This window comes from Xiphophorus couchianus, chromosome 20 (genome assembly GCF_001444195.1).
Source record: "Xiphophorus couchianus chromosome 20, X_couchianus-1.0, whole genome shotgun sequence".
Classification (NCBI taxonomy): Eukaryota; Metazoa; Chordata; class Actinopteri; order Cyprinodontiformes; family Poeciliidae; genus Xiphophorus; species Xiphophorus couchianus.
Window position 1 is genome coordinate 20,023,677 of NC_040247.1, and position 16,381 is coordinate 20,040,057.

Consider the following 16,381-nt stretch of genomic DNA (forward strand, 5'->3'; position numbering starts at 1 on the left):
AACAAAGACTCTCCTCCAATCTGGAGGGCTGCATTGAAAAAAAGCTCAGTCTGGTGCAGAGGACTCAAAAACCAAAGCGTGTACCCTGAGACCAGATAGCCAGTTGAAACAAGTCAAGAACCTCACTTTCCTGCAGCACGCCTTGCAAAATATAGCTATATGCCTTCTTCACGCTCACAAATCTGCCATTTGAATTCCTCTGTAAATTTGCAAATATAAAGATAATATTTGCTTTTGCCCCACAAAGATAAGAGTCAAGCTGTTCCTCCTTTGAACAAGTGTCTTTTCCAACACCGGAGTAAGATTTACCTCTGGAGCAGAGTGATCTATGTGCATCTGTAGCAAATACCACATTTGTGCTTCAAAAGTATTAAACTGGTAAAGGTTTGTGGCTATATAGATCAAGAAAAGCCTAGTGAGAATTATATTTGGATGAGGCACTTGCACACACTGACCACTTTATCTTGTACACTTTGCTAGTTCCCTACTGAACCAACTTTGACCTTCAGAATTGCTTTTACTCTTTAAAGCATCAATTCAATGCAGTGTGGAAAGCATTCCTTACGGACTTTGATACATATTGACGCAATACCATCACACAGTTGACTCATATTTGTCTACTGCATATTTGCGATGCAAACCTCCTGCTCCTCTACATCCCAAGGGCAATCTACTGGATTGAGATCTGGTGACTGTAAAGACCATTGGAGTGAAGAGAAATTACCACCAGCACCCTGAATAATTGACAGACGGGAGGATGAATGCACACTTTTATGTTGATCTGTCAGTCCATCCCTCCGTCCATCCATCTACCCATCCGTCTTTCATTTCAGGGTTGCGGAGGGGTTGGTGCACATCTCCAGTGGTTCTGAGGCAGGATTCGACCATCACATGTTGTCTAAGCAGAAATCTGACTCTATCATCAAAATGTTGCAACTAAAACTGAGACTCATTGGACCACACAACCCATTTTTGTTCTGCATTTGTCCAGTCTTAGTGAGCCTGCTGTCTCTGTTTCCTCTAGATGACAGGAATGTCACCCAGAGTGACATTCTCAGTGGACATGTTAGATTCTCTGGAGCGTTCTCTTTAAACCTGGGAGATGATGTCAATATCCATGTCAATATTTCCACTGTTCCTGTGAAAACATAAACCTCCTCTCCCCGCACATTCATCATAGAGTCAGACTGTATATTTTGTACGTCTAAATTTGTTTTGCCCAAAAAGTTACACAACTGACTAAACAGCCTCCACATGTTGCGATTCCTTATGTTTTACCATCAGCTTTTCATCTGGAGATATAAGGATGAGATCATTGACTGATTTTATTTAAATTACATCAACTTATGTTTTGGTCTCAATGATTAAAGTCTTTTAGTAACACATAACAGATCCGACCTGTAAAAAGCTTGTCTATTGATTTTTTATCTTTTCTTTGGCTGTACCCCCTGCAGGGCCATCGAGTGGCTGTGAGGGAGAGAAAAGGCTTCATTGTAACAGCCTAACCCAGTCAAACAAAAGAAAAAAAAAACAACTTTTGTATTTTGATTGTGGTAGTAAGAATCTATACTATTGACTACATAGCAAGAGCTGATATACATCTATGAGCGGGTTTTGGACACTTGTCTCAGCACTGCAGCAATCAATCCCAATTGATAACAGAGCAACCTGGTCAGCAGTAAATTATTACTCAAATACTAAACATATAAAGATCTATGCACCTTTCATCATTTCAGTTGCTTATTTTTGACTATAGAGTTTGTGTTCAACATCAGACAATAAAAGCCTTCATACAACAAACATGTGAAGACATCTGCAATGCATTAAACTGATCCAGACATTTTGCTTGTGCTTTTTCAATGCCTCGGGCCGAAAAATTCATCAGCCATGCAAACCTTTGTGCAAGAAGCAGTAAGACATGATATTATATTCACCAGTTTTAAAGTGTTTTGTGTGACACATATACTCTACTCAGCATCACAAGGTTATTTAGTTTCCAAATTTAACATCTGTCATGGCTTAGGAGATGGTCAAGCTGATAAACTTGTGAGTATTGCAGAGAGATAAGCTATATAAATAAAGAACACAAGGAGACATAAACAAGTGAAAAGGGAAGAATGCAATACTTAAACAATTGATTTACTTGACTTCAAAGAAAAATGGCTAAAAAAAAATAACCGTATCCTCAAAACATCCGTCCTCCATTGTATGGTATGTGAAGGACTAAAATGAGAGATGGGAGATATATGAATTTATTAATGTTTTAGAAATAGTCTGAAAACTGTGGTATACATTTATAGAGGAACAACCTTTGTCTGTAACTACACTTCTCTGGCAAGTTTGTGTGTCCAGACAATGACAGTTTCATTTGTTCTTCTTTACAGCTCACTCTCAGTCAGAATTGATGGAGAATATCTGTAAAGAAAGACTTTCCCACAACATGATGCTGCTACCTTCATGTTTCACAACCTGCATGTGTTTAAAGTGTATTATTAGCTTTCTCCCACACATTGCTTCTTGTACTCAGAAATCAAAATTTTATTTTGGTTTTCATCAGACTTTTTTTTAGTATGTTTGCTGTCTCCCCTACATGACTGATGGCAAACTGAAATACTTTTTCCCACTTTTTGCAGGTTTTCTTTCTACCTTTCTACAAAGCCACATGTGACTGTAGAACTAATACTTGTAGATCTCTGTATCTAGTCGTCAAGCAGCTTTTTGCAGTTTCTCTGCTCAGTACTCTCTGTTTTAGGTGCACAGCTGTTTCTTGATATGTTCTCTTTCCATTTTCATCTTGTGAATTCAACAGTCCTCTGTGGACTGCTAAACTTTCAAAAAAAAAAAAAATCAGACATATAGTCAGACACTGTGTGCATGCTTTTACACAAAGCACTTATATCTCTCAGGCTTCCCTACACAATATTGCAACAATAAACATGCTGTGACATTTAAGATATGCTGTTTAACAAGTTTGTTATTTAAGAAATAACACGATAAAAAGTGAAACAGAGGAATGAAAACTTTTTTTTGTCTTTATTGGAAAATATCAGTATCTTGTGTTGCTAAACAGAGCTTTAGATGTTTTTTAATTTTATAGTTTTCCATCTTGAAGTCTCTAATTTCCTGAGTTTTAGCCCTATACTTAACCTTCATGCTCCTCAGCCTAAACCTGACCCTGGCCTTAGCCATAAGCTAACAAAGGTCTAATGTTTATGGTGCATGTGTGGGTTTCTTTAACTCACACACACAAAAAAAATACATCAACGGTCCCTTGGAAGACCTCCTTATGCAGGTGATATTCAAATCTATCCATCCTCCTTTCCAAACATACAGTTATACGTATTAAAACATACACAGGGAGAAGGCACACCAAAGGAATTTTTCTAAGGAAGGAAGTTTTCAGCGATACTCGGACACCATGGCTCCTGGAGGTAATTTGAACCGTGGCCCTCCAGGGCACAGGGGCAGCACAACCATGCAATAGAAAGCAGATGTTCACCCATATGCCGAATCACACAGATGTTCAACGTTTTGCAGGATCTTATAGTTTTATGAAGAAAAACAGTTAACTTCCATGTGCATGACTTAATTACAGCACGTTCATACCGTTCCTGTATACTGGCTAGTTTTACCTGCACTAACGAGCATCTGGAGATCAAACATGATGTTTGAAATACCAGAAATATTCACTTTAGAAAATAATTATAGGTAGTACCCAGCTAAGCAATCAGGATGATGAATCTGAGGTCAATTTTAATGGAGGGTTTTGCATTTAAAAAGAGGTAGTCTTAATAAAGAGGGTTGGTTTTTATCTCCCCCACTTAAAATGTTATTATACATGCTATTTAAACATGCTGCACTGTGACAACACTACGGTTTATACAGAGCTGCACAATATCAGGAAAATATGTGATTGCAAATTGCCAACAGATAATTGGAAGTCATATAATTAATAATGTTTCTCTGAGTCTTTCATCCGTTACATAATGTTCCCTCCAATCTCCCTGGTGCTTCAGTATCTACAATGCATATCAAATCATTTAGTTCGAGTTAATCTAATAGATCATATATTCTCCTACCATGCAAAGCGTAAACGCGCAGTGCTTAAAGTGCTGAATCCTACAAAATGTTGCTCCCAAGCAGTCCTTTGTGATTTTACACACAGACACTGCCCTCTGGTGTAGGCGACAGGAACTGCTGAGCTGCAGGTTTGGTCACATACTGTACTGGTTTAGCACATTGTCTACATTTTGATAGATGCATGTTAACATGCATATATGTGGATGTAATCAGTAGATAAGAAGCAGCAGACTGTTTGGTTGCCTGAAAAACTTTTCAAAGAGCACACATTGATGTTTGCACTCTGGTATATTTCATCAACAACTTTTTGTTAGAAGCTTTTAATATAAAGACAATTCACTTTTTTTTTCTCGTCCTTTTCTCCTAAAAGTACTTAATCAATTTTGAATATTCTTCTTCCTCTGAAGAACAACAATAAAACAATAAGTGAAATTATTTACATTCAATAATATCTTGTCTTTTATATTGTTTTACTGTGGCTTCGTTCTGATGTTAAAGTTTTAGGATTTTAAGGCAATACTTTAGAATATACTGTATATCCTATTGAGTGACAAAAATCATCTTAAGCAAAGATCATCTCAATAAAATGTAAATGTTAAATGAGTGAAAATGTGAAAATATGCAGGTACTCTTTTTATTTTTTGTAAAACTGCTACAAATTGACAAAATATTGGACTGGATTATTGTATACTCTGTAATAATCTCTTCAGATTTACTGATTTATATTTTTACAGCTGCACTCTTCTGCTCCTTTGTAGCAAACTAGAAGATAACAATAGATGGAGGAGTAGATGCCATCTACTGTATGTAATAACTTGTGACTGGATAGCAAAGGAAACCAAGATATTTGTAGAAATGACTTGGGTTACGTCATCCACGTCTCAGTGGTGGATTCATGTTTTGATTTATTCAATATTTATACCATGTTGCACAATGACATCAGTTTTAATCAACATTTTGAAAATCTGCTTCGTGGAAATTGGCATTTCCTACATGCTTAAAACCTGCTAGGCCTGATTTTCAAATATTCCGGTGGCGTGCCAAAAGTAACCTGCCTCACTAGTGACGTGTCAAAATCTCCGAAGAGCAGCAGAGCTCACCGTAAAGAAAAATTACAAAGTCAGACCGATTAAAACTTCCCGGAAAACCCGCATGTCGTGTGTTCCTAACATTATCAACAGGCTGATGACAGATCTGCTCAGCAAACAGGCTCCAAATCTGCATGAGCAGAAGACTGTGCATTTTTATTAGATTATTTATAAACCTAAGATAGAATAACTAGAAGAGAACTCCATTACTTCCTATTCATACTATTGTTCTTTTATGTTGCTTTGTAGAAATTGTTTATCTCCTTTATTTGTTAAATATGCTTTCTGAAACAGATGTTAAGCAATTTATTTAAAGGAGATTGAAGTGAATTGTGAAAAGTCATATATTACTACCTTTTAAATTGTAATAAATTTTGATGCTGACATTCTCACTTTACAGCTCATCTGATGCTAAAAAGGGAAAAATTTGCAGAAATCAAAATATTAATGTGATAAACCTAAAAAAAAAAAAAAACAGGAAACTTTATCTTTTCAGTCCTGTTTTGACTTTAACCAGTGTTTGGTACAAATTTCCTCTAAGTATTAGGTCTATATATAATTTCAAGCTGTACCAACTTTTCTGATAATTTATAGCTGAAGTTTTCTTAGTCTTTTAAATAGCATGACTACAAATTGATATAATTTAAAATTTAGCATCTCATACGTTTTTCATTATGGCTTTTTTAAAACTTCAAATGTGATATTACCAAAACTTTGAATTATGACCTTGGTTAACTAAGCTCTGCAGTAAGTTTTTCCAAATTTCCCTATATAACAGAACATTTATCCATCACATGTGTTTGATTGTAAATCTATACAGTCATTTTATGTGTTGCAGGTATCAAAACCCAAAAAAGTGAGTACCGGTACTTGTAAAAAAAAAAGTATCCGTTTGCATATTAAATATCTTGTGTCTGTACTAGATTCAGTGGAAGGTTGAAAAGGACTTGCAAATCATTGTACTGTGTTTTTATTTATGTTTTAAACTTCATAGGAATTGGGATTTTGAACAATGATGCCTCTCTATAGTTTATATTGCAACTTTAAATTACCAAAGAGATCGTGGATGTTCTATGAGTCACATTAGATCAAATATGGAGCATAAAACTTACCTGAGTAGTTAAAACACTGATTGATGCACAACTACTGAAAGAACTTTACTAAGACTAGAAAAGGTCCAGAAAATACTTAGTTACTCATTAATTAAAGATAAGGAATCACATGGCAGCAACTGGAAAACATTCAGTTACAGTGAAGAAGCTTTAGTTCAAATCAGAGCAGGATTTATGTAACTTTGGTTTGGTTAACGGCATCATATGTCCTGGGCTGATGATTTAAGAAACTGCGGCTCTACTGGGATTTTCAGACACATCACGTTGGGTTTATAAAGAATGATTAGTCTTGAATGAGGTCAGTGTTAGTGGTTTCTATTACTCTGCCAGTGTGATTGTTCCTGATTACAACTTATAAGCCAAATGAGTTTCATGAGCCCTGAAACAACATAAGTTTCAGGGCTCATGGATGAGAGATGAAAAAGAGACAAGGATAATAAAGAGTTGATGGATGCAAGCTGAAAAGTGTTTGTGAGAAACCATCTGATCAAACAACGTCACCTATAATTGATGCAACTTATCCTGTTAAATTCATAATAATCACAGAAAGTTCTTCGAGATCCATAAAAATGTCCTTCTGTGGGAAAGAGACATTTTATTGCAGGGCCAGTTTTAATGTGGATCATTCCTAAGACTACTCTTTTCAAAAGTTGATTTTATTGGTTTATTACCAGCATGCCTGAGGCAATACAGTTAGCAGTATATTCAAGCTATCCAAAGGAAGAAATCCCTTTGAAATTAATCAGACACAGAGGTAGCTCTGCTGGAAACGCTTCTTCATTATGTTTGGAGGAATATCAGTGATTGGGTAAAACTAGGGTCAGTACCAAATCACTATTTTATTTGTAAAATAGGACCATTTGTTGAAATTACACCAGATGTGTATTATTCTGTTCTCTGGGAAAAAAAGCTGGGAAGCAGAAGATCCAGAAGACACACAAACAGTGTGTGACTACCTATAAATGTCCTGCATAATCAAAAAAAAAAAAGAGGCTACTTTTGTATTCTTGCCAAGATTTGTACAAAAACCACTTTTTGTTTTCACAGTAAAATGTTTGACTGAATTCATTTGATGCAGATCTCCACCTTCATTTGCAAAACTAACGAAGAAACTTTTTCTACATTTTGTACAGGCATAATTGCCGACATTTTCTGGCAGTAGGGCGGTTTAGCAGGTAAAGAAGATTTGTGAATTAGTTAATACGTCAATGCAAATCTAAAAATATCCCAATTTTACACACAACCTCGAAACTCTCTGTGAAGTGTGTGCAAAGGTGATGCAAGTCTCATTTCTGCAGCGTGAGTCAGTTTCTCACGCTGTCATTCTAGTCTGTCATTTAATTACAGTGTATTTAAAGTAACAAGCGCTTTAAACCTGGTTAAAAGCAGCAGGAAGCAGATTAGAAAATACCTGTCACAGATACTTTATGGACAAATCTTTGATGGAAATTATCTTTTTTCTACAGACTCCATTTTAAGTGCACTGTGACATACAGATCCATACTTTGTGAAAATATGGTGAAACTGCGGTATTCTTCACTTGTTATGTGACAAGAGCCTGTTCTCCAGTAATGATGAAATAAGAAATATCACAAGTGTCTGTGTCTGCTCGGCCTTCCTAGAGGGCGCTGTTTTTTTCCAATAACTGCTTCTATTAAAATGCTCCCCAGGTTTATGGAGTGAAAATAATCTGGAACCATTTTGCTCTCTTTTGCACAGATGTTTGCAAGAAGCTTCGGTTCTTCCTTTAAGACACACTTGCCCAGAGCATGCGGTAACACACATACACACACAATGGTCTCTTTGGCTCCCCAGGTACTCTGTGGCTTCTGTGCCTCCAGGCAAGAACACATTTTACACACCCCATTCACACACACACACACACACACACGCTGAGACACGCAAACTGAAATATGTGCTTATTAAAATGTCAGTTTTAATATCTAAAACGACTCACACTAGCTAGACACCAATTACTTCCTTAATTGATCAGGCTTTTTTATATATTTCTGTGCATCTCTTCGAAGATGTTGCCATACAAAATAATATAAGTTTAACAATTGCTGCAGGGGGAAAGGAAGACTCAACTTTGTGAAAAGATTATGGAGGAGGTCTGGTGTCTGGGATGTGGGGAGTGTTTGGAAAGGAGGACTGCATCCGACAGTGGGCAAACACTACTGGTAGCTTGAAAATATACCCACACACATATTTGTCTCCCAAGGGCTTCAGGGAGAACAAGAGATAGACCTGTCTCTGCTGTGTGTATCTTCTGATCAAACAGGTAAGTGTCACTTTCTTTGTTTCTTTTGTGCTACTGTTTCCTCTTTGTGTGGTTGGTTAAGCTGGAAATGATCACCACTACAATGCATGCTTGCTTCATTACAGTAAACTCTTGACAGTGTTCTGAGTTGTTGTTGCACCACAAAGCAGCACGGTGCAATCATGTTAATCAAGTTCTACTTCCTGATTGTTCAGACCTTTCCTGCAAATTACCTCTGCCTAAAAACTTTTTGCTTGTGAACCTGTGAGAAACAACTGCTGTGTGCATGTTACTGTAACCCGTATGCTATGCAATCAGGAAATCATTACACTATTTCCTCTAATAGCTGATGCATGTTTAAGAAGCCATCTGCTACTGCAACTCAAACCAATGTTTTAGTCTTTTTTTTCCAGTGTTTCAGATTAATAACTATTGTTGAACCTCGTCTTCAGAACGGGACTTGCAGTTCTATGTGAAAATGTGTACTTTTGTGTAATAATATTCTAGATGTACATAATATTATAATTTAATCTGGATTGTTTAAAGGGTTACGTGTTTTCTAGCTACATAGTATCACTTTATAGCACAATCAAGTAACTGTTAACTTGAGTTGTTATGAAAATTCGGTATTTATCAAGTGTGACTTAAAAGAAATTGAGTTTCATAATTTAGCATCTTGAAATTGGGCCTCTGTCTGTTTCAGAAACTACCCCTCTTTCAACACTCCACCTTCAGATAGTCATCACATCGTCTCTCCTCTACTCACCTCTTAAGTACGTTTTTCCTGCGTTTAACTGAGAAGCAGTTTGTATAATGAGCCTTGCAGATGCGCTGTTCCATCAGGTGTTTGCTAATTGTAGCTGGCTAGTCTGAAGGAGCAGAGTGACCTGTCCTGTGGGAGGGGTGATCTGTAACATGAAAATTGATCCTCCAAGGGGAAACTGTGTCTTGAAGGTGGAGCTAGGTCCACCCTTGGCATTTTGCACAACTAAACGGTTGCCACGGAGATCAAACGATTTCTCAAACATGCATGTTGGTGCAAAACTCCAGGGACGGTTTTGATGAGATTAAAACATGATATAAAGCTCAAAAAGATAGATTTTGCATAATACTGCACAACAATATTCCTCTGGCAAGACAAGAAACATAGAATCCATTATCTGATGTCCCAGATTAGAGAGCAGCTTTGATGATCTGTTTTTGAGTTTTATTACTTTATGTTTAAATTGCTGTTCTGATGGGAGACCCATTTCCTCTTCCTCAGTCTTAAAGCTTCTGCAGCCTCTTAACAGTTGTACTTCCATGATTGCTCTTTTATCCTGAACCGCACTCATCGACTCTGATCAGCTTTCCTGTTGATGCTCTCCACGCTGGTAACATGAGAAATAACCCGCCTCCAGGAATGGTTTGAAATTATTTACTGACTTGGCCAATAAACTGTTATATGACTAACTTTTCTTGACTTTTACCATTAGGCTCAGAGACAAAAACATTAATCAATGATTATTTTCTTGTTTGATTCATTGACAGAATTGCGAGTCTCGTCCTCTGGCTCCATGGCTGCCCTGTTCTGTGGGTTGTTGGTGCTGCTGTGTGGCCTAGACTCTGCGTGGGCCACATTAGTCACTGACATGGACTATGGTGGCATTCCTCTGTGGATTAACCGTCTGCTGGGTGAGCCCAGCGTTTTAAGTCTGCAGGGAAGGATTGACCCGGCCTGGTTTCGAGCTAACAATGACCAGGTCTGTCCCGAGCAGTGTGACTGTCCCATCCACTGGCCGACGTCGCTCTACTGTGACAGCAGAGGCCTTGAAAACATCCCCCAGGGCCTGCCGGAAAGAACCCAGTACTTGTTTTTACAGGTAGAATCAAAACACAGAAATGTTATTTCTTTTCCATGATGTTGTCCATTCACCAATCTTCTTTACCTGCTAAACCACCCTACTGCCAGAAAATGTCTACGATTATGTATGTACGAAAACAATATTCTTCAAGCAGATTCAAAGTTAAGCAAAGATTGTTTGAATATTGCACATACAGCAGATTTCAATTTAGGTGTTTAATATACAAAATTAGAGTAATTAAGCATATTACGTCACAACTCCAGTCATTAGACAGTGGCGAATTTATTCCAATACAATTCCTAGTACTTCAAAATGCATAAATTGGCATTCGTAATATACAAACAGATCCTGTTTATGAATAAATACCTTTTGCTTTTTTAGCAAATTCACATAGGTAAGTCCTGTTTGGGTGATATTCATGTTTTAAACTGTGCAGACAAGCCAACATTTCTGAAGTGAAAATTTCAGAACATGGAAGGTCAATGTAAAAAGACCTAAACCTCTTACATTTAAACTAAAAGCCTCACCAATGGAGTCACTGTGGAGCCATGTTCATTTTTACTTCTAATACAGCATTAAAAAAAAATCTAGCATCTTTAGGGATGCATTTTCTTTTGTTCCCAGGGCAACAAGATCTCATCCATGTCCTACCCCGTCCTGGCTAATATTACGGGTCTACGTTGGCTAATCATCGACAACAACCAGCTGGAGAGCAACGAACTGGAGCTGGCCTCTCTGCAGAACCAGACTGAGCTGCAATACTTTTTTGCGAACCGCAACGACCTGACGTCGGTGCCTGGCGGCTTACCGGCCGGACTCAAACAGCTGCGGCTGGCCTACAACCGAATCAGCAGCATCAGCCCCGGAGCTTTCCAGAACCTGCAGAATCTGATGCTTCTGTTGCTGCAGGGAAACAGGCTGCAAACCATCACAGAGGGTGACCTCAAAGGTGGGGTCATTTGTTAGTTCTGCTCTTCATACATTTGGACTCAACCTCTGACATCTGGAAGGGAAATAGATCAGTCCCATATCCAAAATGCATTCAAAAAGCAAATTTAGATTCAAGCTTTTCTTAAACAAAGTCACAACATTTGAAGAAACTATTAGGGTTTCAGAATTAAATTAATAAATAATTTTTCATTTTATTGAAATGTTAATCAAACATTAAAAAACTTTGGCCGGTAAAGATCATAATTAAATTTTTCTGTCGCAAATGTTGGTAGGTGCATAGACAGACGGTTTAATCTATTTCTAATAAATTCAGGAAAACATAAAGGTCAGTAGTTTCTAATATTGTGCATCTCTTTCTGCACATTAGAGAAATAAATCTGTCAAATTATTTTGAAGCACTATCTCGTCATTCATTGACAGAGGATATTTTTTGCTCTTTATTGTAATCACAATCTGGATTTTTACCCTGTGAAGATGTTAAATTAATTTCCTACTACATCATAAATAAGAAATTAACTATACTCATAACCTTTTAACCGAAACAACACTCAAAAATACTGAACTATTCCATTTATATCTTCTGCAGTGTTTGTAGACTTGTTGGGTATTTATTGCATGTTTTAAAAACGTAAAGGGCAATATTTGCAGTAAATGCAAAAAAGAATCAAATAAATTAAGCCTGTTTGTTTTTCATCTGTTCTCATCTTCCTTCGGTATAACAAATCACATTTTGTCTGGATTAACTCCTGCATGTGTGTGAAGACGTTCTTCTGTCTTTTAGGTCTCATCAGGCTGAATCTGTTGGACATCAGTGGAAATTTGTTCTCAGCTGTCCCCAGCCATTTACCTCCCTCTGTCCAGCAGCTTTATTTGTCCTACAACAATTTCTCTGGGCTGGACGAGGGCAGTTTTGAGGGTTTTCTCAACCTGAAGTATCTGCGTCTCAGCCACTGCGGCCTGCAGAGCAGCAGCGTCCACCCACAGGCCTTTAACCACTCCAGCCTGGTGGAGGTGGACCTCTCTTACAACAAGCTGATCACCACCCCCACGGTTCCAATAACCCTGCAGTACCTCTACCTGGAGGCCAATAACATTCAAGGTAATGTGCTGACTCATTGATACACACATGCATCATGAATACAGATGCTTTGATTACAGCTGTGATTCAAAGAGGGAGAAAAGGTAGCAAAAAATTGCTTGCAGCTTCAGCATTTTGTAGACATGGTGCTGCATATGAATGTGGGAGGAGTTTGGGCTGCGACAAAGATGCAAGAAGATGGTGGAGAAGGGGAGAAAAGTGACTTAATATTAATTGGTTGGATGTGAGGAAAGTAGGTTAAAAGCAGGGAGAGGGGTAAGAGAACATCTGGGAGAGATTCAGAGGTAGAAGCGCCAGATGGAGCAGAAGCTGAAGCTGCTCCCCTCCCCAATCTGTGTTGCTCTGTGTTGTCTGTCTGCTCCTTGTTGCTTTAGCTGGTTTGATGGTGCAGGATTCTCGGAGTCAAAATGTGCCTGACAAGATGTCCTACGGCGCATTTCAAAAGTATTTCTGCTCTTTGAACTTTTTCACATGATCCTGTTTATTAGGATTTTATGTAACCATCACAAGTGCATAATTGTAAAGAAGGACAGAGACACCTAATGGTTATTCTACCAAATATTGATTTCTGAGCTCTTCCTGAGTTAAAACATTAGTATTGTTGTTTCTAAATGAATATGAACTTGTTTTCTTTGCATTATCTGAGGTCTGAAAGCACTGCATCTTTTTTATTGTATTTCTCATTTTCTGCAAATAAATACAAAATTTTTGCTTGGAATTTCAGAAACATGTCAATAGTTCATAGAATGAAAGAACAAAGTTCATTTTACTCAAACATTTACCTATAAAGAGCAAAATCAGAGAAACTGATCATTTTAAGTGCTCTCTTAATTTTTTCCAGACCTGTATATTCATCCTTCTTTACTCTGAAACCTCTGAATAAATTCAGTTTTTTTCAGAACTGACCTAATTTGTAAACAGAATCCATCTGTGTGTAATTTAATCATTTAATTTAAACCCACGATGCCCTGAAAACGAAATCCACGTGGTGTTGGCAGCATCATGCTATGAGAATGCTTTGCTTTTCAGGATTATTAAAGACATGATGTTAGATAAAATCTTTGCTTTTGTAATTTGTGCATTCACATTCATCAGTTTAGTTAGATGTAAGGTTGGTTAATGTTTATCTCAAAGAAAGCTTGGACAGGTTGAACTTGCTTGGCCTCGTCCATGTTCCTATTTGTCTTAGGATTTTGCACACTTCCTGCTTTTGGGTCCCTTTATTGCAACGTATGACAACCAGAGGGGATGCCACAAAGTATTTACTGGAGGGGCTCAATACATACATATAGCACACTTTTCAGAGCTGTATTTGCAGAAAATTTCAATAGAATACATTGAAGTTTGTGGTTTTAATGTGACAAAGTTTAAAAAGTAAGGATATTTTTGCAAGGCTCTACAATAGCAGGAGTTACACAGTCTGTTAGTAAGTTCTGGCAAAGATAAAAATATGCTCTGGTTTTTTAATCTGCTTTCACAAAGAACAAAGGAACTTTATCCTAATGAGACAGAAAGTCTACAGAAAAACTTCAGCATAAAAACACCTCACTGTCTCAGAGCTCCTCCTGTCTGAAGCCAACAGAGGGCTGGAAGAAGCTCAGCGGTGGGTTAAAAAGGAAATGGGTTGAGTAGTTTCCACTGCTTCTTTTTTCACCTCTGCACCTGAGACCTCTAATGGTAAATGCAGACTCTGTGAGTGGAGGACCAGACTGCAGCAGGCTGTTTTTGATAGACAAATTGCATAATATGTCTGAGCTGGTCGGACTTAGGGGGTCACACATGCAAAAGAAACGCTACAGTGTGAAACTGATGCTCCGCCAAATATAAACAATGTCCTGACAGATCACCGACTGTCACCCTGGGGGATAACAAGTTTCAAAATATAAAGTAACCATCTGAATAATGCCATCTGTTTTCTACAGAGTTCAACGTGAGCAGTTTCTGCAGGGAGGTGGGGCCTCTGTCCTACTCCAGGATGAAGATCCTGCGGCTGGATGGAAACAAAATGGCACAACACCAGCTCCCCACTGACTGGGTTCACTGCCTCCGAGTGCTTCAGAGAATTTTCATCTGACTCGGAGAATTAGTTAGACACGAGTACATTGTGTACCCCTCCGACCCGAACAGGTGCTACAGAGAAAAACACGACTAAACCTCAGCTTGTTGATGTCCAGCTCATTTCTGTTCTTCACATTAAAGCTTGAAATCAGACAGACGAGTTGTGATTTATTTTGTCTTCACTATGTAAAAACAAACCCAGTCGTTTCAAGAAAAATCAAGGTTTAAAAGAGGACAAGGACTAAACTTTTCTCAACAGAAAACTGCTGATTGTAACATTATTATTCCAATCCCATTTCTACACAAGATCTGCTACTGTAGGTTTAGACATCTGTGTTGTGTTACTGGATAATAGCATTGGCAAATTTTCTCTTCTGAATTTACTGACTCATGTGACTGCAATGTTCCAGCAACACTGCAGCCACATATCAAGCCCAGCAGCGAGATGAATGAATTGGCTTGAGGTGAATATTTAACTTAATATTAAGCCTAAGGATGAATATGACAAAAATAATCTACAAAAAAGGAACCAAAGTCGTAAATGGAATAATGAATTCATGCTAATAGAGAGGGAGTGAAGTGAGGATTTTAACCTGCCCAAAGTCTGGATGATTAATTGAGCAAGAATGTCAGAGAGACAACAAAGCTGTATGTTCAGTGTAAAACTGTAGTTGACAAGTTTACTGTCGAGAGATGGCAAAACAAAGCTTAATGTTTGTTAATGATGAGATTTCAGGAGTTATAAGAAGTTTAGAAAGTAAAGTAAAGGAGGGGAAAAAGCAGATTCTAGTTTGTATTTGGGTCAGTGGAGTCACAAGAGGTACAATAATCAAGTTGATCGACTGGCATCAACATCATGATGAATGAGTGACTTGATTTTGACAAAAGATTCAGATTCACTCAAGTTGCAGTTTAGTTGTACAAGGTTCAAGCTTAAATGTTGGAGCCAAAGTCTCAAAGACTCAGAAGAATCTTAAGTCATTATTAAATTACTGTGGATATTCCTTTTTCTTTTTTTTAATCAGATGACTCACACTTCCACTTGTAAAATTAGTGTCATATTCTGCTTGTGTCGCCTCATATAGTAGCAGGACTTATCTATACTAAAGTGATATTTTGATTCTGGAAACATGTTTCTTGTTAGGGAAGTAAAGTTGAGGTTTTGCAGTGGCCCAACCAGAGTCCTGACTTGAATCTGAAAAAACAATTTGAGACCGAAGATTATGATGGAGGACTTTTCAACTATAAATACTTGTAGCTTAATAAGTTTATGCTACATGCTTTTCCAGGACGAGTGAATGCTGCAAGTCAGTGACTTGATGTAATTCGGTGTGTTTCCTTAGATAGAAACTTTTTAATCTACTCTAATTAACTGTGCTGTTTGATTACTAGAATGTATGTATAATTACATACCTTGAGATGACATTTGTTGTGAATTGGCACTATATAAATACTCTGAATTAACCTGAAATGAATTTTGCTCTGCCACCTTCCCACCTGCAGCCTCTCAATTCAATGTTTTTTCACTGGTATGAAGCTTTTCAAACAATATTCAAACAAATGAAAAATGTTCTGCAAACAGAAAGTATGAGGTGCCACAGAGTAGCAGCCTTTTATTGCTCATGTTTTCTTACTTTCATTTGAATTTCTCATGAATTAGGACATCATACAACCAGCAACCTTTACTCAAAACCATTTACTGAACTTGCTGTTTTCAAGGAAAACATAGAAAATAACTATTTTTAAGATCAAGAAAATAGCAAACATTTGACCGCACCCAAAATGTGAAAATTCGCCTTTTGTCTTAAAATGTTTGTATGTCTACATTAATTTTAGTTGTTATTTTAGAGTACTTTGTTCATATAATTAATGCATGTGTCTTTAGTTTA

General features: G+C 37.5%; 1 protein-coding gene across 2 annotated transcripts; it reads left to right on the forward strand.

Annotated features, from left to right (window-relative positions):
- Positions 1-8,171: 8,171 nt before the first annotated feature.
- Positions 8,172-14,649, forward strand: LOC114136216 (lumican). 2 transcript variants are annotated; one of them, XM_028004071.1, is made up of 6 exons: positions 8,172-8,561; positions 9,805-9,945; positions 10,071-10,402; positions 11,009-11,333; positions 12,117-12,434; positions 14,357-14,649. In XM_028004071.1, exons 3-6 carry the CDS (start codon positions 10,097-10,099, stop codon positions 14,506-14,508), a joined length of 1,101 nt encoding a protein of 366 aa, XP_027859872.1. In that variant the 5' UTR covers positions 8,172-8,561; positions 9,805-9,945; positions 10,071-10,096; the 3' UTR covers positions 14,509-14,649. The 2 variants fall into 2 exon arrangements, with proteins under 2 accessions (XP_027859872.1, XP_027859871.1); XM_028004070.1 differs by lacking the exon at positions 9,805-9,945.
- The last annotated feature ends 1,732 nt before the right edge of the window (positions 14,650-16,381 follow it).